This window comes from Dichotomopilus funicola (genome assembly GCF_033296635.1).
Source record: "Dichotomopilus funicola strain CBS 141.50 unplaced genomic scaffold C8A04scaffold_35, whole genome shotgun sequence".
NCBI classification, from domain to species: Eukaryota; Fungi; Ascomycota; class Sordariomycetes; order Sordariales; family Chaetomiaceae; genus Dichotomopilus; species Dichotomopilus funicola.
The window spans coordinates 12,273-30,548 of record NW_026944056.1 but is presented as its reverse complement, the minus strand read 5'-3'; the positions used below and the strand labels follow the sequence as shown (position 1 = coordinate 30,548).

The 18,276-nt window shown below is 56.2% G+C and overlaps 7 protein-coding genes across 7 annotated transcripts; 3 read left to right on the top strand and 4 right to left on the bottom strand.

Annotated features, from left to right (window-relative positions):
• Positions 1-235: 235 nt before the first annotated feature.
• C8A04DRAFT_37587 (uncharacterized protein) lies at positions 236-2,844 on the bottom strand (the record flags this gene model as incomplete). The annotated part of the gene is made up of 2 exons (XM_062783931.1): positions 236-261; positions 1,092-2,844. 2 exons carry the CDS (start codon positions 2,842-2,844, stop codon positions 236-238), a joined length of 1,779 nt encoding a protein of 592 aa, XP_062636596.1.
• Positions 2,845-3,392: 548 nt separating this feature from the next.
• C8A04DRAFT_29039 (uncharacterized protein) lies at positions 3,393-4,127 on the top strand (the record flags this gene model as incomplete). The annotated part of the gene is made up of 1 exon (XM_062780865.1): positions 3,393-4,127. The coding sequence occupies one exon, from the start codon at positions 3,393-3,395 to the stop codon at positions 4,125-4,127; it is 735 nt and encodes a 244-aa protein (XP_062636595.1).
• Positions 4,128-4,790: 663 nt separating this feature from the next.
• Positions 4,791-6,245, bottom strand: C8A04DRAFT_29038 (uncharacterized protein; the record flags this gene model as incomplete). The annotated part of the gene is made up of 1 exon (XM_062780864.1): positions 4,791-6,245. The coding sequence occupies one exon, from the start codon at positions 6,243-6,245 to the stop codon at positions 4,791-4,793; it is 1,455 nt and encodes a 484-aa protein (XP_062636594.1).
• Positions 6,246-9,923: 3,678 nt separating this feature from the next.
• On the bottom strand, positions 9,924-11,282 carry C8A04DRAFT_37584 (uncharacterized protein; the record flags this gene model as incomplete). Its single annotated transcript, XM_062783930.1, has 1 exon — positions 9,924-11,282. The coding sequence occupies one exon, from the start codon at positions 11,280-11,282 to the stop codon at positions 9,924-9,926; it is 1,359 nt and encodes a 452-aa protein (XP_062636593.1).
• Positions 11,283-12,684: 1,402 nt separating this feature from the next.
• C8A04DRAFT_37583 (Inosine/uridine-preferring nucleoside hydrolase domain-containing protein) lies at positions 12,685-14,288 on the top strand (the record flags this gene model as incomplete). The annotated part of the gene is made up of 5 exons (XM_062783929.1): positions 12,685-12,724; positions 12,782-12,884; positions 13,009-13,175; positions 13,229-13,263; positions 13,317-14,288. The coding sequence occupies 5 exons, from the start codon at positions 12,685-12,687 to the stop codon at positions 14,286-14,288; spliced, it is 1,317 nt and encodes a 438-aa protein (XP_062636592.1).
• Positions 14,289-14,764: 476 nt separating this feature from the next.
• Positions 14,765-15,196, bottom strand: C8A04DRAFT_12566 (uncharacterized protein; the record flags this gene model as incomplete). The annotated part of the gene is made up of 3 exons (XM_062777377.1): positions 14,765-14,956; positions 15,017-15,093; positions 15,172-15,196. 3 exons carry the CDS (start codon positions 15,194-15,196, stop codon positions 14,765-14,767), a joined length of 294 nt encoding a protein of 97 aa, XP_062636591.1.
• Positions 15,197-15,911: 715 nt separating this feature from the next.
• On the top strand, positions 15,912-17,216 carry C8A04DRAFT_37581 (uncharacterized protein; the record flags this gene model as incomplete). Its single annotated transcript, XM_062783928.1, has 1 exon — positions 15,912-17,216. The coding sequence occupies one exon, from the start codon at positions 15,912-15,914 to the stop codon at positions 17,214-17,216; it is 1,305 nt and encodes a 434-aa protein (XP_062636590.1).
• Between the last annotated feature and the right edge of the window lie 1,060 nt (positions 17,217-18,276).

Here is an 18,276-nt window from a genome sequence, read left to right as displayed (position 1 = left end):
GTTTGATGAAGCAGTCGCTTCGTGTGATGGTAGGGATTCAACTCCTGAAATGTTCAGCTAGAGTGGAAATCTTGATATAGGCGGCCTCTCACAGATAATTAAATACGTCCTTTGTACTTAAATACCCAACAAGACCGTCAACGTTACGTACCCAACCGCCGAGCAACCGTGTTGGATGCTCCGATCATGTGAGTCGGCTGAGACAGACACACACACACTGGGATGTCATGTCATGTCAAGACCACCACCGCCTGACAGCTACTGGGTGTGTGGTACAAACAAAAACTGAGGAACAATGGCGTCAAGTCACACACCAACGGTCATCAACAAAGAGCAGACAGAACCCAACCAACATCTCAAAAAAAGAGATTCCTCGGCTCCCCTCTTGCAAATTCTGTAAGTGCACCTCCCAACGATCCCCATGCCTCTGCAAGATTGACTCGCGAAAGCGATTTCCAACTTTCCTACCCCAGCTGGAGGCCTCATCCCTGCGCGCCTGAATGGTCCCCCCCAAAAAGATCGAGCACTTCTCACTGGCCCAAACCTCCGACCAGCCGACCGGCCGACTGCCCGAACGAACCAGCAGCAGAGCAGAACGAAAAGAAAAAAAAAAGAACCAAAACGGTTTGTCGGCAAAGTCGGGTGGAGCACCAGTTGCGTCAGTCCCAAGCCCTCCTTGCATGTATGGGGCCTGCCTTGCCTGATTAGGAGAAAAGAGGGAAATAGTGGGGATGTCCCGGGGCCATTGGCCAATGTGATTGTGCGATTTCTCAAGCAATGATTCGATGCCAAGACGGGTTAGTCGGCACGATGCGATGGATGGGATGCTGAATGGTTGGTTGGTTGCTGCTTGGTTGCTGTGCGTGGGTTGAAAGTAAACAAAATGCCCCTTTTTGGATTGATGGGGGATCGTGAGTGTTGGTGATGGCAGTAAGAATCTACACTATGACCGGAGTGCTGTAGAGTCTATAATATGTATCGAGAAATGTGTATCGAGATGGTGTTACATGGTAGAGCGAGACATGCAGGCATGCCACACCAGAATCATTCCGGAGCCTTCTTATACACCACCACCGGCCCAACATCAATACTCCGCGACCGCCTCTCCGCTCCCGCCGGCAGCCCGGCCTCCTTCTTCATCTGCACTAGCGACGCCGCCGCCACGCCTGCCAGAATCCCCACCAAATGCGACGTGATATCCACCTTGAGGAACGACGACGTAAAGAACCCGCCCAAGTTATGCGCCACCACCAGCGCCAACAGCACCAACCCGGACACAAACCCTTCCTCCGGCGGCGGCGGCAAACCCAAAATCCGGAACGTATCAAACCGGTGCAGCCACAGATACGCCGCCGCAATCCCGTACGTCGCGCCCGACGCCCCCAGCGACGACATCCCCAGCCGGCCCGTCACCGTCGCGACGACCAGCGTTGCCAGCCCACCGAGGGCACCCGAGGCGAAGTAGGTCGCGAGGAAGTCGCCCCGTCCTACGTCGTCGTGGTATCGCACCCCCATGAACCAGAGCACTAGCATGTTCTGGAAGAGATGGCCGCCGCGCTGGTGTGAGAACATCGCGCCTAGTAGGGATACCGGCCGCGGCAGGCCCGGGACGATGATAAAGAAGGCGTTCATGTGCTTCCAAAGCGGCGGGATCTTCCATAGTACCCAACCAGCCAGATTGGCTAGGACTATCAGCCCGACTGTGGCCGCGGCCGGGGGGATGTCTGGGAAGAGCCGATTCTCCCGCTTAGCTGGGGTGTAGACCGCCGAGTAGGCAAAGCACAGACCGAGGATGCCGAGGACGAACAGCAGCGAGGGGACGATGCGCTGCGTCGCCGTCATGGTGGGGATCTCCTTGATGTCTGATGTCGCCCGCCGCATGTACTCCTGCATCGCGGGACTGAGCGCCCGTGTCGGCCGCTCGCCGTTGACGACTTGCAGTGGTCCGGCCTTTTGCTCGCCCCCGTACCGGTTAGCTTCCTCCTCGGCCATCTTCTTGCGCTCCTCCTCAATGTACTTCATCCGCGCGTCCCATTTCGCCTTGTTGCGCGCCCGGAGCGCATCCAGCGCGCCGTATCCGTACACGCTCGGCTTCTTCGCCGTGGAAGTCCCGTCGTCTTCCGGCGCCTCCTTGTAGATTTTGAACTTGCTTGCGTACCCCGCGGCCCCGACCTCTTTTCCATCCTCTTTCGTCTTGTTGTCTGTAGTAGCAACAAGCTCGCCGCCGTTCTCCAGCGCCGCAAGCTCGTCCTCGGCCCGCAGCCCCGCGTTCACGACCTCGTCGACAGGGATGTGCTTCCGGAGATAGGCCAGCGCAGTCTCCTGGGTCTTTTTGGAGAACATCATCGTGTTCACCCGCAACATTGGGTCATCCAGGGTGCCGGCCACGCGCCGGCCGTGGAGGATTCGTAGGAGGGCATTGCCTGCGCTTGTGCTCATGCTCGGGCCGAAGATGGCGACCACCTCGGGCGCTGTGAGATCCTTTTTCGCGAATGGTAGCCCCCCTTCGTCGGTGTAGTTTGGTGGTAGGTCAACGTAGTGTGTGATTGTGGCCGGGTCACCGATTAGGGTGCGGATGCCGAGCCATTGTGGCAGTATTGGGCGGGCCCGTTGGAGTAATGCTGGTCCCGCGGTTGTGTTTCCCGTGTGCCTTTCTCCTCCTATCCCTCGTTGTGGCAATGGGCTGTGTCGTTGGGAGGGCCATGATCGTGATGACGAGTAGGAGCGGTTTGAAATCCCGACAGCCGCTGGCCGGTAGATCTGGGAACACGGCGATGCAAAGCGCTGTGCGACTGCCTGGACGCCGGTTCGCAAGGCATTGATCCCCAGGGCGCAGCCATTCATTGTCGCGGATCTGGCGCCAGCCGTTGCGCCCTTCCTATTATGGGACCATCCACCGGGTATTGGGAAAGTGTTTAGGAGTTCGCGCCGTCGGAGTCGAGAAAGCCGTGGGGTCGTTTGGGGGAGATCGTGCTCTCGGGAGAAAATCGAGCATTTCCTCGAAGTTTTGAAGCATTTGATTTCGGCCGCCCGGGAAGCAGCGTCATTGGCTGGTGAAGGTTTTGCCCCACAGCGGGGGAGCTGTCGACAATCCCTGTCGGCCTACCTGCGGGGAGCTGCATCCCACTTTGTAGGCAGCTCTACAGCTTGCGTAGTGACCAACTGCATTTTTGTTTTTGAATCTGGTCTTCGAACCAACAACCAGAACTCCAGAAGTCATAAATTCACCATCGCCAGTTTTACCATCACTCCTCGAAAATCCATCGACTCTTCCCACAACCCTCAACCGCCCACCACAAAACTGTGTAAATCACCAACCGAGCATCCCAACACCCTCGACCTCTTTCTCAGACCTCCCAACGTAAGAGACAAACAAACAGACACACCCAACAATGTCCGCCGACACCCTCCCGATATCCCCCTCCCGTTTCGCCGCCGCCCTGGAAGAGCTCCCCGTCTCCACCCTCCACCTCAAAGTCCTCGAGCTACGCAACAGCATCGCCCACCTCGACTACTCCAACGAGCAGCTGCGTCCCTTTGCCGAAGGCACCGCCTCCACATCGTCCTCACAACCACAACCCCAATCCCAACAGACCTCGCAATCACAAACACAGTCCACCTCAGAAACAGCAACTCAAACACAGACACCGGCATTCGAACCCGACCAAGACTGCCTCGAAGCCATCCGCGAAAACGAGCAGGTCATTGAGCGCATGCAGGAGCGCATCCGGCTCGTTCGGGCCGAGGTTGAAGGTCGTCGTGGGCTGAGCTGGACTGAATTCCAGAGCCAGGAGGAGCAGGACGCAGATGCCGCTAAGACCACGGAGGGACAGAGTGCAGGAGAAGGGACAGCGCAGGTGAACGGTCAGGTAAACGGGGACCACCCGACAACGAATGGTGATACGACACACTCGGCCTGGAGTGATGGGACGTTTCAGACGGGTGTGATTCGGGATGGGGTGGTTCAGATGGATAATGATTCTGGGTTGGGAGGGGGGCTGCAGACACAGACGCAAAGCGGGGGGTCGTTGACGGATGAGGAGTTGAGGAGGCGGATTGAGCTGCAGATGAGGGGGTTGGGAGGGGAGGAAGAGGATGGGGGTGAGGAGGGGGGACTGCATTTGTGAGGATGGAATGGGAATACTATGTTATGTTGTCTTGTGTCTTGATAGGAAGAGTAGGTGGGTTTTAGGCAGATAGTCAAGCTTCACATATAAACACCTTGAACTGAAGCAATTAAAACAATTTGATCCTTCATTGATGCTTTTCGTGTGGTGGAACACGCCATACCTCACGGTTGTACAGCAACCTCAACAATATCCCGTTCCACGCGAACGCGAACAGGGAATGATAGTCAGAACAGAAACAAAACAAGACAAGCTTATCTTGCCTTACAACAACAGAAAGAAACCCCAGAATAGAAAAAAGAAAATATGCTATGCTTTAGAGAGCGTGCGAGACCAGAGGAACAAGAGGAAAATAAAAACAAGCTCCCCCCCTTTTGAGGATATTTCCCTCATCCGAAAACGCCGTTTGCTTCCCAGCCAGAGAGTCCGAGCCCAGTCCGGCGAACCCAAATGTCCCAACCTACCGAGAATGCCGAGAATGCAAAGTCCCATATATCAGATACATGCTCGCGCCAGACCATGCTGCGAAGAAAGAAAAAGAAAGAAAAAGGAGACTCAGAGAGTTGCGTGGAACCTCTCAAGAGAAGACAAGAAAAAAGACAGAGTTTGTGTGTGTGTGTGTGCGTGGTCGTTCGTGGTCGTTCACGTGTCTGTTGGACAACCTCACGCGGGAGCAGCCGTCCTCGTCTCGACAGATACCGGTTGCGCCTTTGGCGCTAGCGCTGGCGGCTTCGTCATAAGGGTCTGTGAACTCGGGGGATTCGTGATTTCGCGTAACGCGTGTGCCGTTGTCGTCGATGGCTCGTCATTATCAGCCCCCGAGGAACCCACATTATCGTGTCCCGAGCTGAGAATGGTAGGTAGCCGGGGCCTTTGTGCGGCATGGCTCGTCAATGACAGCGATGTGCTGTTCGTCAATTCGGGGATCCTGGTCGACGACACGTACACGCCCTCGTCCTCGGTGTCAGAGTCTGCGGCATCGGGTTGTTGTCGGCGGTGGGCGGTGCTGAGTCGTTGTTGTTGCTGTTGCTGATGCCGCCACCTGCGGCTCGACTCTTCTAGCTCCTCGTCCTCTGAGTCCGTAGAAGGGCTGCTAGCTCTCGCTGCGCGCCGCTCGCTCCGGGCGCGGGCCACGACTGAGATGTGGGACCGCGTCTTGCGCAACGACGGATTTGACCGCAGCTCGTCGTTCAGTGGCGTTTCCCCACGCCGGATCCTCGCCTCAACCGCGCGCTCTCCCACTAATCTGCCTAGCGAATCGTTGTTCCGGGTCGATACTGTCCTCCTTGACGCCCCGCTCATCATGCTCGCGCTTCTCGTGACGGGCACTTTGCCCTCCATGACTTTAGCTGGGGGTGGTGGTTGAAGCATCCAGCGGAGCGCATCCTTGTGCGCTGGTTTGCTGCTGACGACGGGCGGGTGGTACTCGTTGACGGGCGGGTTTCGCGGCGCGTAGTAGAAGTTGTGTCGGTCTTCCTCCGTCACCTGTTTCTCTAGTCCCAACTTCGACTCCATGTACCGCCCGGCTGAAGACCCCGCCTGCTTGATCGCGTCCATCAGTTTGTGCCCCGACCACGACGGCTCGTGGCCCCATAACTCTTCGTCTTCCCTCTGATACCGCTTGAAATTCCAGTCCGCGCTAGTTGATACAGAAACGGTCTTGCTGAGGGTTGGGCTCAACATGTCCTCTTCTGGCACCACGGTTGGAGTACTCCCTAGGTGGGTAACATTGGCCGGGCTAGTCGACGGTCGCGGACTAGCGATCGAGTTCATGTCCAACATGCTGACCACAACACTACTCCCTGCGCCAATACTCGGGCGGCCGTCCTGGCTCACTGCGGTTAGTCGGCGCTGGCTGAGTGTTTTGCTGAGGCCATCGCTGCCCTTTCGTTTCTTGGGCAAACTCGGGCCCATCCGAATCTCCTCCTCCCAATATGGGTTCGTGTGAAAGGGGTCGGGGTGTCGGTATAAGTGTGGTTGCTCCAACACGATGCGCTCCTTCACCCGCCTCTCCCTCTTCGCCTGCCGACGCGTCTTGCGTTCGGTGTGCAGCTGGTTACATGGCGTGCATGCGAGGACGTAGAAAAGAGCCGATTGAGCGGCGGCTAGGTATGACATGGTGCAGACTCCCTACCCAGCAGCATCCCTCAGCCGAACAATCAGTGCGTTCCTGAATGTGTTCCGAATTCGGGGAATGGCACGGGGTCCAGGTAGATTCGTCCGATAATGGCCCTCCAGTCCGTCCGTAATCCTATCCTGTCCTATCCTATCCGATCCTCCTCTTCCCTCTCATCCGTAGGTGGTGGATCGTTGGAATGAAAGGAGGGGTGGTAGTTCAGATAGACACCACTGCAGTAATGGTCGTAACAGGCCCGCTGCCGACTTATAGGTGCGGGCGGATCTCGGTCGTAACCGTCGGGGGGTTGAAAGCCCTGGCGGACTGTGCGGTTCCGTTTCAAGGGGGGCTCGAGCGTGCGAAGCGAATGATGACGGTGCTCGGCACTCTTTTCGGCCGGCGAAATATGTCACAAGAAACTCAGAACCCAAAGTCCTGTTACCCCTCAGTAAGTAGGTAACGTCTCTTCAAATGTGTTGCGATGTGCAATTGAGTCCAAGATTGAACTTGAAACTGAGGGTCACGGTGGGTGTGAGAACGACGGGACGGAATTGACGGGGAAGTCCCAACATCCGAGTTGACCGAGACCTGTTGAAATCGGTTGATGATTCAATCCAGCGAAACAAGGAAGAGAGAGAACAAGAAAACCAGACGACAATGAAAATGAGATGCCAGTCGCGTGCCCAGAGAACCAGAAAAGGCGAAAAGAACGAAGGACGGCTTTTGTTCAAAAGGTTGAAACACCGCAGTGTGCAGGCAGGAACTGGGGAATTCAACCAGATGTCAATCAAACGATACCCATGCGCGCTGCTGGGCCCTTCGAATGCAACCCGCGGGGAAGAGGGAAATTTGGCCGTGTAATTTCGATACACAAAGTCATGGAGGCGCCTCGTCTCAATCCAGGGGCATTTGATGGGCTAGAACAGGGGGGCCTCGAGGGAAAGACCACTGGGGAGCGCTAAAACAGTGAGCAAAGCGCACCACTCGCGTGGGGCAACGGGCGCGAGTGCAGGGGTCAGGGTTATGTGGCCGTGCCTCCTGGTCTGATTTGCGCAGCCCCACGGTTAGGTGGGTCCCTGAAGCCCGCCTAAGAAGTGAAATATTCCGTCTTTCCCACTGCATTTCATCAGACGCAAAGAGGAGAGGCAAGTCCACGCGCGCTTGTTTGATCATCAGGGTAACGTTAACGTATACCAGAATCATGTCTGCTGACGACTCACGTACCTGACTTACCCGCCCTTGCGTCAATAACACATTCAGAACACTGTGCACCCAGCACTGCACAACACCAAAGTCCCCGACTAATTGCCTCTCTGGGAATGACAACCTCGCCAAACGAGCCGCAAACCCTCCCTGGACCCAGCAGCGATGCAACTGCAGGCCCGATGTCCTGGTTGGCACAATTTGGCCTGCAGTTGGCAGTGGTAGGGAAGCGCGGGGTAAGTGTCAACCCCTTTTTTCCAGATTTCTCATTCGAAGCGAGGTGCCGTGTGCCCAGCTTTCATCTTGCCCGAGTGTGTCATTGAGCGTAAATACCATACGATTACAGCGCCCATCTTATCTTCAACAACAGAGAGTGGAACTTCAGCGGCTTGTCCGCAGCGATCCTTTCCCTTCATTGATAACGCAGGAAGCAAAGGGGAAAGGATGAAGAAGCACATTCTTCCTGCGACACTGCAACCGAATTTCCCTCATGCAGGCATCCGTCTATCCATCAAACCTCCTCACCCTGCCGTGCCGCGCGGGTGTGCAACCCTCCCGCAAGCCAAAGCCGCGCAATGTTGAATGATTGAACTCCATCGACGGCACGTGGATAAGAAAACCCACCGACCCGGACATCGGCCGGGAAAGAAAGACGAACCTCCATCTGATACAGAACCTGGTGGTTCATCCATTGGATGGCAATCTCCCCAACACAGTTGAGACCACCTCGTGGACCTCTTCCCAATCATCATAAGACCTCTTCAATGTGACTTCTTGATTCCCATCGACCACCCAGATCGGCATTGTTGGTTTCAACCAATGCCCGACGATGGCGCTGCTCGGTCCATGTGCGGCCTGCTCTCGGGACCGACTGGCTGGCCTGGAACAAGATCGCCCCGCGCCTAGCCATTGAGCCCCCCTTTTAAGAGGCTCAATGCAAGCCGAGAAAACACCTCAGATCGAAAACCCCAACTCAACGACCACCTGACCTCGCCAAGCGGCTTGTCCGATCCAGGAACAGCTTTGCGCAGCGCGCAGGCCTGCGGTCCTTCGAGAAGGGTTCCTCTTTTGGGCACAGCACATGCATGCATATGCACACGGAATGATGCATTGCTGCCGTGAAAGCTGTGGACAATCGTAGGCTGTGCAAAACCACCAGTAATATGCCGAGCGGGATTTATTCGACAAGCCCGGAATTCACTCCGTCAACCTTCCCGGGGAAAAGACACCAACAAGGGAGAGCGGAAAAAAGCCTCCCGCTGGATCGTGCATACTTTCTCTTTATTTACCTTTTGTGTGTGTGGCCAACGTTGAACAGCATCATGTTATTGATTGCTCGCCGAACATGCGGTAGAACATGAAGACGTTAGATCTGCTTCGTACCAGAGTAACATCGAAAAGACACCGCATGAACAAGCGCACGAAACATCAAAAACCCACGGTTACGTCGACCCGAGACCACGGACGTCCGTCTTCGGCAACACCTCAATTCCCCCACCCCCCACCGCACCAGTCAGTACACTATCAAAGGCGGGTAGCGGAATCCTCTCATTCCTTCCATACATCGGCCCTCGTGGGCTTACCAGGGCTTCTTATTGAATACCGGACAGATCAGATGAACAGATGGGACGTTAGACACACAGACACGAAAGCCAAGAATCCCGTTGGTGGGGGTCACGGTCACGGTCAGGTAAAGGGCTGGTAAAGGTATCGTGGCAAGAAAGCCTCAATATTCTTCAACTTGTTTTGTCGCAGGGCAAGGTGCTTGAGCAAATTCTCTGTCTCTGTTGGAGGCGGAACTAACATGCAAGATGACAGTGTAGCCAGGCCAGCTAAGCGAGATCCCCTCAACACCTCAACCCCTTGCTGTCTATCTCTTCTTTTTCTCCTTTCAGTCTCTTTTCTTTCTCTCCCTCTCTCTCTCCCTCTCTGCTTGGATTCGCACGCTCAATCGACAACAGGACAGCTTCTCCTCACCTCGCGAACGGCTTCTCCATCTTTCCCGTCACTTCCTTCTCACTCTTCGTTCCCGGTCATAAAGAAAAAAATTACTCCGCAAGCATGACGACCACTCGGAGGGCAGGGGCGAAGGCCGACGAAAATCGACGACAAAGATAACATAACATAAAAACATGGAAACATGGAAACCGGGTAGGAAAAGTTAAAAGTCTTTAGAGGAGGAAAAGCGAAATAAAAAGGCTCGACTTTCCCGAGGCACTTCGCGGTTGGGTAATGTACATCATACACGCGCAAACTCCTTGCCTCCAGATTTCCCATCGAACAGAAAGAAAAGCCCGGTTGATTGATTCATTTATTGATTGAATGGTTGGTCGTGGAGTGTGATCAAGAGAGGAGGAAGGAGAAAGTATCATAGACCGACTCTCCCTCTTTAGCTAAGCTAGGCAAACGTGGAGTAGGGTTCGATGAAGAGCCGAGTTCTCTCCTGCGGGTCTGTGAGAGTCGTGACTGGCGTTTGTTTAGACGTCCCACTCGTTCTCCTCCTCGCCCTCAGGCTCATTAGTGCTCAGGGCGGCAAAGGCCGACTGCTGGGAAACAATCTTGGTCGGCTTCTTAGCGGGGGCAGCGGCGGTGGTGCCGTTGCTGGTAGCCGGAGCCGGGGTCGAAGTCTTCGCGGCAGGCTTTGGCTGCACGGCAGCGGACTCTGAGTCGGTGGCGGTCTCGTTTGCGGCAGCGGCGGCGGCCCCCTTCTTCTTCTTGTTGGTCTTCTTGGTCGACACTGTGTTCCAGGCCTCCTCGTCACGGAGCAGCTCCATTTGCTCCTCCTCGGAAGGAAGCGTGGCGATCCAGCTGTCAGCCGGGTTGCTCTTGGTGGCTGGAGCGGCCTTGACGGGGGCAGGGGCCTCGTTCTTGGCTGGGAGGGACACGTCCGTGTAGCTGCCGGTCTCAAAGGTGTCGAGAGGCTGCACCGGGAGGAAGCTGCCGTTGGTGGCGTTGCTGGGCGCAGAGGTGCCGTTGGCACCGTTGCCGCTCCATGCGGAGGACTGCACGGCTTGGGCAGTGAACGCGGAGCCGTCCTGAGCAGGCCGGCCCTCGGCGATACGAGCCTGGCGTCTCTGGTTCTCCATGTCTACCTTTCTCGCCTTCTCCGTCTCCTCGCGGAGGGCCTTTGCCGCCTCGGCCTTTTGGCGGTTCTGGCGCTGCTTCTTGGTCTCGGTCTTCTCGGGCTCCTTCGCCTTCTTCTCCTTCTTGGTCTTAGCCTTGTCCGTGTCGGTCAAGCGAAGGACCGATGGCCCGGAGGCCTTGGGCTCGAGCATGTCGCTAACGCCGCTCGCATCGGTGGCCTTGATCTCGGGGGAGGCCGACTCGGATTCGTCGTCGTCGGCATCCACGCCGGCGGTGGATGACGGGGCCGAGACCTTGATCTCGTTGACCTTATCATCGATGACCTGGGCGCGGGACTGCTTCACCGACTTTTGGCGCTTCTCATCGGACTTCTTCGGGGCATTGAGGGTAGTGCCTTGCTTGATGTTGGCCAATTGGCGGGCAAACTCGCGGTTATCGGCACCGTCGTCCGAGCTGTCGTCGACTGCTGGGCGGACTGGCGCGGAAGGCTTCGTAGTCCGTGCCTTCACTTGTGTTGTCTTGTTTGTGTCCTCAGTATCTTTGCTGTATGCGTCCCCCCTCTGCCGCTTGGCCTTCTCTTTTGGCTCTTTGCGGTTGTGCGTGTTTGGCTTGTCTTCCAGACGCTGGCGCTGGGTGGCACCACCGCGGACTGCAGCGGGTGCCTTCTTTTGCCCTGGGATGCCGAAAGCAACCGCATAGACAGCGGCGATGACGACGGTCCAGCCGACTAGGGTAGATAGCGAGACACCCATGATGAATTGGGGGGAAACGGTAAAAATTAAAGTTTGAAGGTTTGTGGGTTCACGACCGATGTTCGTGGCCGAGGAACGCGACAGAACCGCCGATGACGGTAATGTGATAGATGCGCTCGGTCGGGTTATCGGCAAGTCGGTCGCTTGGTTGGGAAACCAAAAGACAATGACAACCGTAATGTCAAGTGCAAGGAGGAGCGGATGAGGGCCCTCCTAAATTATTAACTCTGAAAGCGCCAACAAAGTTGGGGCTAGGTGACGATGCTCCGAGCTTTTGATGTGTTGTCCGTGGGCGGGCTGGTGATGTTCCACTTTCTCTTCGCGGTGTTTGTGTGAATTGGGGGATCAAACGAGGATTGAAGATCGCACGGCAGGTGTTGCTGGCTGCAGAGATCGGCTACAGGCGAAGGGGAACAGGAGAGAGAGAAAAGGGGCTTGTGTAATGTGATGGATTGCTCAAAGACGAACCGCGAAGAGCCCCAGAGGTGCTTGCAGGTGAAAGGTGTTCAGAAGGTCGGTTCCTTTTTTGGGTCGGTCCTATTCGTTAGCCCCAGCTAATCTAACAAAAAAAGTTGCCGTGACAGGGGCATGTTCCAGGCGCGTCAAGTGAAGTGGACCTTGGCGGTCAGACTACACGTGACTTGGTGTAACTCATCATGTCTATGGTGCAATGGCAAAGACACTGAAACAGAAAAAAAGAAAGCGGACAAAAAATCTTTTTTTGAGTCAGTTGATTGGTTCGACTCAGACCATTGGCGTGACTTACACGCTTACACGTAGACAAGTCAGTCAACAAAACTCCCAAAGAAGAGTCATTGTGTAAGCCTGAAGAACCCTGTTACCAAGACCTCGACGTTGTGATGTTACATCCAATATGAAGCTAACGAGTCGTACAAGGCTCGTAATTCTGCTCCCGCCAGGTGCCGAATCCCGAGCGACCCGACAGAGGCATGCAAACACTGCTGTGGCCAACGTTCTCCGTCCCGAGAAATTGGAATGCTGGGCCGGGGGAAGCCCATCTAATGAAGACAAGGTCCACTGAGCCCCCAAACAGGAGCGTATCGGGTTATCGACGGCCTTGGGCCAATGTGGGAGTGTGGGTTCTCAGTCTCCATAATAACGTTCATTCACTGGGCGTCGGAGAGCGGCGGGGTGTGTGGAATGTGGGACTCCCTCGAGTCACAGGATTGGCTGGGGCTTTCTATCTCGTCTCAAGTCAGAATCGAGCATCAACTCGAGAGACGAAATCAGGAGTTTAAGGATTGGAGAATCCGAATGGAATCATAGTCTTCTGAAAATCGGTAACACTACAACTGTGTCGTGTTGATTGTCTGAAGTCACTTGGCCTTTGATTCATCGAGACATAACCCCCTTTTATCGTGCCCCGCACTCTACCTCAACCATGGCGCCCAAGAACCGCATTATCATCGATACCGACCCAGGTTTGTCCCCGAGTCCACGTTTTTCAAAATGCACCTACTAATGTCGTCCAATTTTAGGCGTCGACGATATCATGGCCCTGTTGCTGGCCCTCAGCGCCTCACCTGAGGACCTCGAGGTTGCCATGATCTCCGTCACATACGGCAACGTGCCGCTGCAAAGGTGTGTGTCGTGTGACCGACTTTGAACGGCTGGGCCCGCTTTGTCTCTTATCCTGTCTCTTACCCGCAAACACAATGCGCGGGTGCAACGCATGCCGACAGCTAACATGGACGGCAACCTGCAGTTGTCTCCGCAATGTCGTGGCCCTGTTCCATGTTCTGGAGAAGGAAATGGCGTGGCGCGAGTCTGTCGGCAAGCCCGTTTATGGCGCGTTGAATGCCTATAAGCCGATCGTAGCGGTTGGCCCTGAACACCCGCTTTTGGTCGAAGAGCTCGTGGCCGACTACTTCCGTAAGTTGCTGAGACGAATTCCTTTGATAGGCGAGAAACACTAATAGCATTAGATGGTTCTGATGGGCTGCATGGTGTCCATGATGCGGTGAGACTCTCACTCAACGCTGTGTTGCGAGACTGCTTTCTAACGAGACACAGCACCCCCATCTGTCCCCAGCCGATACATGGAAGACGCTATTTGAGAGTCTCCCCAGCGAGGCGACTGGCTCTTCCGCCGAGCCGCCCTCCTTCTCAAGATATTTTACCCCGAGCAAGATACCGTCTCATCTGGAGATCCTCCGCATCCTGAAAGAGGAGCCTGAGAACACCGTCACCATCGTCGCGGTCGGGCCCCTTACTAACATTGCGCTGGCCGCGTCCGAGGACCCGGAAACGTTCCTCCGTGTCAAGGAACTTGTGGTCATGGGAGGCGCGGTCGGAGTCGAGGGCAATGTCACCCCCTGTGCCGAGTTCAACTGCCTTGCCGATGCGTTCGCCGCCGCCCGTGTCTACGCTCTCACTTCGCTCACCCCTTCGTTCACCATGCCGCCCAACATCCCAGGCAAACCCGACCTGCCCCCCTATCCCGCAAAGCTGTCGCGCCAGCTAAAGCTAACCCTCTTCCCGCTCGACATCACCACCTCCCACGAGCTCAAGAAGCAAGGGTTCAACGCCAAGATCCAGCCCCTCAAGGAAGCCGGTAGCCCGCTCGCGCAATGGACCGACACCTTCGTGAACGGCACGTTCAACAAGATCGACTCGATCCTCGGCGACGGCCACGACGCCGGCCTCTCGCTGCACGACCCCCTGACCATCTGGTACATGATGACACACGACCACCCGGGGTGGAAGCCGGTGCCTAAGCCTGAGGACATCCGCATCGAGACGACTGGCCAGTGGTCTCAGGGCATGCACATCGTTGACCGGCGCCAGCGGGCGAAGCCTACCGACCAGGACACCACCGTCCAAACGCACCCGGAGGACCCTATCGATGCGGTCACGTTGGACGAAGTGCCTGGCGACCACCTGGGGTGGTTGAGCGTGCGCAAGGGTAACAGGATCAACCGAATGGTTGAGTCGCCTGGCTGGGATAAGTTTGCTGGTGTCCTTCTCGACCAGATTTTCGCATGATTAACCGGAGGAAGGAGGATGAACAGAACGGAACATCCTGCGTAGGTACCGGGGAGAGAGAACCCGTCATTTTGATCGATGATGCATTCTGGGTATCTTAGACCGTTTTTAAGTGTAGAGGGACCAACTTTTCCCCCCAATGTCAGCAAATAACTAGATCTTGGGGAACAGAAAAGCCGAAATCATGAAATGAGGCATACCCATGAGAGGTTCCTCCGCGTAAAAAGACCAAACGCCGTACACATGATAGAGGGGGACAAGGAAGCCCAATCCCTTGTAAACCCTCCAAAATACCACCACCACCACCAGAAGACCCGTCTATCCCGTTTGCGTCAATCCCAAAACACCGGATCGTAGCAGTCACCCGCAGCCAACCCACCACACAATCCAACACCCACCCACTCAAACAGACAACACAACGTCCCCCCTCGCGTCCCCTTATGCCCACATCACATCAAAAAAGAACAACCCACTTCTCAATGTTTCGTCGTCCCAATCGCCGCCCCTTTTACTTCCGTCCAGTTGATACTCGCATCAAGCGCCTCGTCTACCAGCCCCACTAGGCATACATTCTCCCCGCGGACAATGTACAAGCCCAGCGGTACTTCGGCGGAAGGCTCGCCCTCGTCTGGGTCCCGGATTACTCGCTCGACTGTATTGTGAAGGACCTGGAGGGGTAGATTGTTTAGCCAACTGGGAGTGGGGACAGGGGGAGGTTAATTAAGTACCAGGTTTGTGGTGTAGTCGTGTGCTGCGAGTGTCCCGACAAGAGTGCGGCCGTCGGTGGTGATGATGCACACCTTCTCTGTAAATTAGGATCAGGTTGTTAGCGTTCTTTCCCGCTTTGATAGGAGGTTCATGTATGATCCAGAAAGTTCCTCACTATCGGTATAGCTGTTTAACGACATTGCGACGGCCGGCAGCGGGGGGTCCCAGCTCTAGACCAGCCCCAAGAGTGGTGTTTGCGGCTGGCGGAAAAAGGTAACGGAAAGGAGCGGTCGATGTCGGTAGGATGCTATGCCGGAGAGAAGGGTCGGTGGTGAGGTACGGCAGAGCCGTCCGGAGTCGTTGGGCCGGTCGCTGGCGGTTTGGAGGGTGGGTTGTGCTGGCGATGTTGGCTAGTCTGTAAATCGTGCTTCGATGGTAACATTGGGAGCTTGGAGCTTGGGTTTCTGCTCTAAACTAAACGAAATTTCCCGTATTATTGCATTTCAGGGTGGATACGCTGCTTAATTGAATAGAAGGTGGGGGTTCTGCTCAATTGGGGTTGCATCAGGCCATGCACATGCAAGGATCTGCATCACCACCTGTGAGCTCAAAGCTCTTTTTCAACATCATCACGACTTTGCCCCTGCGATTTCTTGATTGCGCTCATCCAGCACGTTAGCGGCATTCTCAATTGTTGTCATATAAGCACTTCGGATCAGACTCTGATTGTCGTCTGCTACTATTTACCCCCACCCCGCCTTGGCTGAGCTGCGGGGCCCTCAACTTGACTTTTGTTCTCACCTTTTTTTTCGTAAGAGGAAGAGTGCCTCTAGCTTTTCCTCTTTGGGCCTTCTTTCTTTCTCCTTTTGTTTCTTTTTTCTTATCTCTATTCAACCCCTTCACATATCCTTCGCAATGCTTCGTCGGCCGCGCCAAGTATTATCGGGGCCACAGATCTGCCAGGCCTGTGAGCTGATTTCCGGACGGCAATGGATACGGCAGACCGGTCGCCCCTCACTCGGATCACGCCCGGCCCGGCACACGTCGGAAACCAACAGAGCGGCCTTGGCCTTGTCGGCTGCATCCCGGTGCTTTGCGACCTCGCGGCCAAACTTCCGACCCCGGAAGCCACAACAACAACCGGAACAAAATGAGGACCCTGGGTCAGAATCCGGACGGCCCCGGTTCGGGAGACCAGAAGCGGCAACTGCAGCTAATCATCATCCCGGAGTGGATGCCGCCACAGCCGCGGCCTCTGTGGGGCGTGTTCTCAGGACCTTTTTAGGCCCCGAAGGCATCCCGTCCGAAGCAGCCACTCTCGCAGCACTGCGGGGAATCTCCGAGATTGACGTGCGGCCGGCCGTGAAGGACGCAAAGGAGAAGGCCAGCAGCGCCACAGATGGTGAGGCTGCTGCGGAACTATTAGGGCAGCAAAATCAGGCCGCTCAGCGGGCCCAGGACGCAGTCGACAAGGTATCCGACGCAGCCTACAAAATCATCACGCAGCCGACAGTGGTCATCACGCCCGCCGTGCTCGCCGAGTACGTCCGCATCCAGGGCCGTCTGCTCCGGCCGAAGAGCCTTCCGCAAATTCTCAAGCTGTACGCGACGAAGCCCACGCCCAAGATGGTATCAGGCGCCATCCAATATGTCGAGCCCAACCCAAACCGGGCGGCTGCGGCGGTGGACCTCACCGTCGCCGACGAGGCCCTGGACGCTGCCATCGCGGCCAAGGACTTCGCGGCCGCAGTAGGCATCGTGCAGAGCGCATACGCTACCAAGGCCTACGTACGGGCCCAGCTGCTCCGGCGGGCGCTTCTCCCCACAGCTTTGGTCACCGGTATACCCGTGGTCCTGTACATTGGCGCGACCCAGCTAGCGCAGCTGCAATACTCTATGGAGCCCAAGGTAGCCACGGGCGTGGCCTTCGTCGGCGTGCTCTGCTATGTGGGGTTCACGGCGACCATCGGGATGGTAGCGCACACGACGGCGAACGACCACGTGAAGCGGTTGAGCTGGGCCATCGGCACGCCGCTGCACCACCGGTGGCTCTACGAGGACGAACGGGCCGCGATGGATAAGGTGGCATGCTCGTTTGGTTTCTCGGACGAGGCCCGCTACGGAGAGGAGGAAGGACCTGAGTTCCAGTGGCTGCGGGAGTATGCGCTGACCCGGTACATGATTTTGGACGCTGTCAGTCTCATGCCGGGCATGAACTAAGGAGGAGGTGTGGAAACGTAGGCTGCGGCAGCTGTTTGGAGACATTTATGACTCCATTTATGACTCGGGGAAGGGGGAAACCGCAGCGAAACAACGGAGATGGCTCGGGGTTGGTTAGGTTGAGTGATGACGAGGATGATGATGATGACGATGATGGGAGAGATAACGGTTATGGTGTGGTCCGAGGACGGCGACAACAGGAGGGGGGGAAGATGGATGGGCCTGGCCACACCAAGGGCTGTGCTGTGTTGTGTGTGTTCTCCGTACGGGGTAGGACACACGAAACCAACGGGCTTGGCAGACTTCGACGGTTTGCAACCCACTCAACAACGACAACAAAGGCCCTTGCGGGAACTGGACAGGACAGGACGCCCACGACGGATCGCCACCCGTTCGGATCCGGGCGACAGTCTTGGCTTTCATCAACCCGGCTAGTTCTGGACTTACCGCCGCCGCGAGCGATCGGCCGTGGGGCTTGTTTGGCGTTGTGCCGCAGCCCGCAGCCCGCCGTGTCTGCCAAGACGTTGTGGAGCGAAAACCTCAATCTACGCTGTGCATGCCAAACCGCCGCCGAGATGGCAAGACTGGGGATCGGGACTGGGCGGCGGATTGGGGGGACTGGGGGATCTCGAGACTGTTTGTCCATACTTTTTTTTCGTCCGTAGAGATTACCGTGTCCCTCGCTATCTTCCGTCTCTGCTTCCGTCTCCGTCTTTTTCTTCCCTTTTTTGGCCTCTTTTTTTCCCATGCCCAAAATGGAAGCTCTGCTTTTTGGATTTGGATGAACTTGTTTTTTGTTACACGCCCAGACTTTCTCGATTCAGTCCATATCGCCACGAAACACAAGGCTATCCACACCCCCGACAACAGAGGTGTTGGCGTACCAGGGTAAACCCCTGTCCGGCATCGTGCCCAACTCCCCATCCATGATCCATCTCACCTCCTCGCTGTTGTCAGCAAACTTTAACTTCCGGCACTGCAACCCGGGGAGATGGGGCGCGGCTGGGTGCAGCCTGGGCAGTCTGGGCTTTTACACTCCATGCCAGATACCTTACCGGGG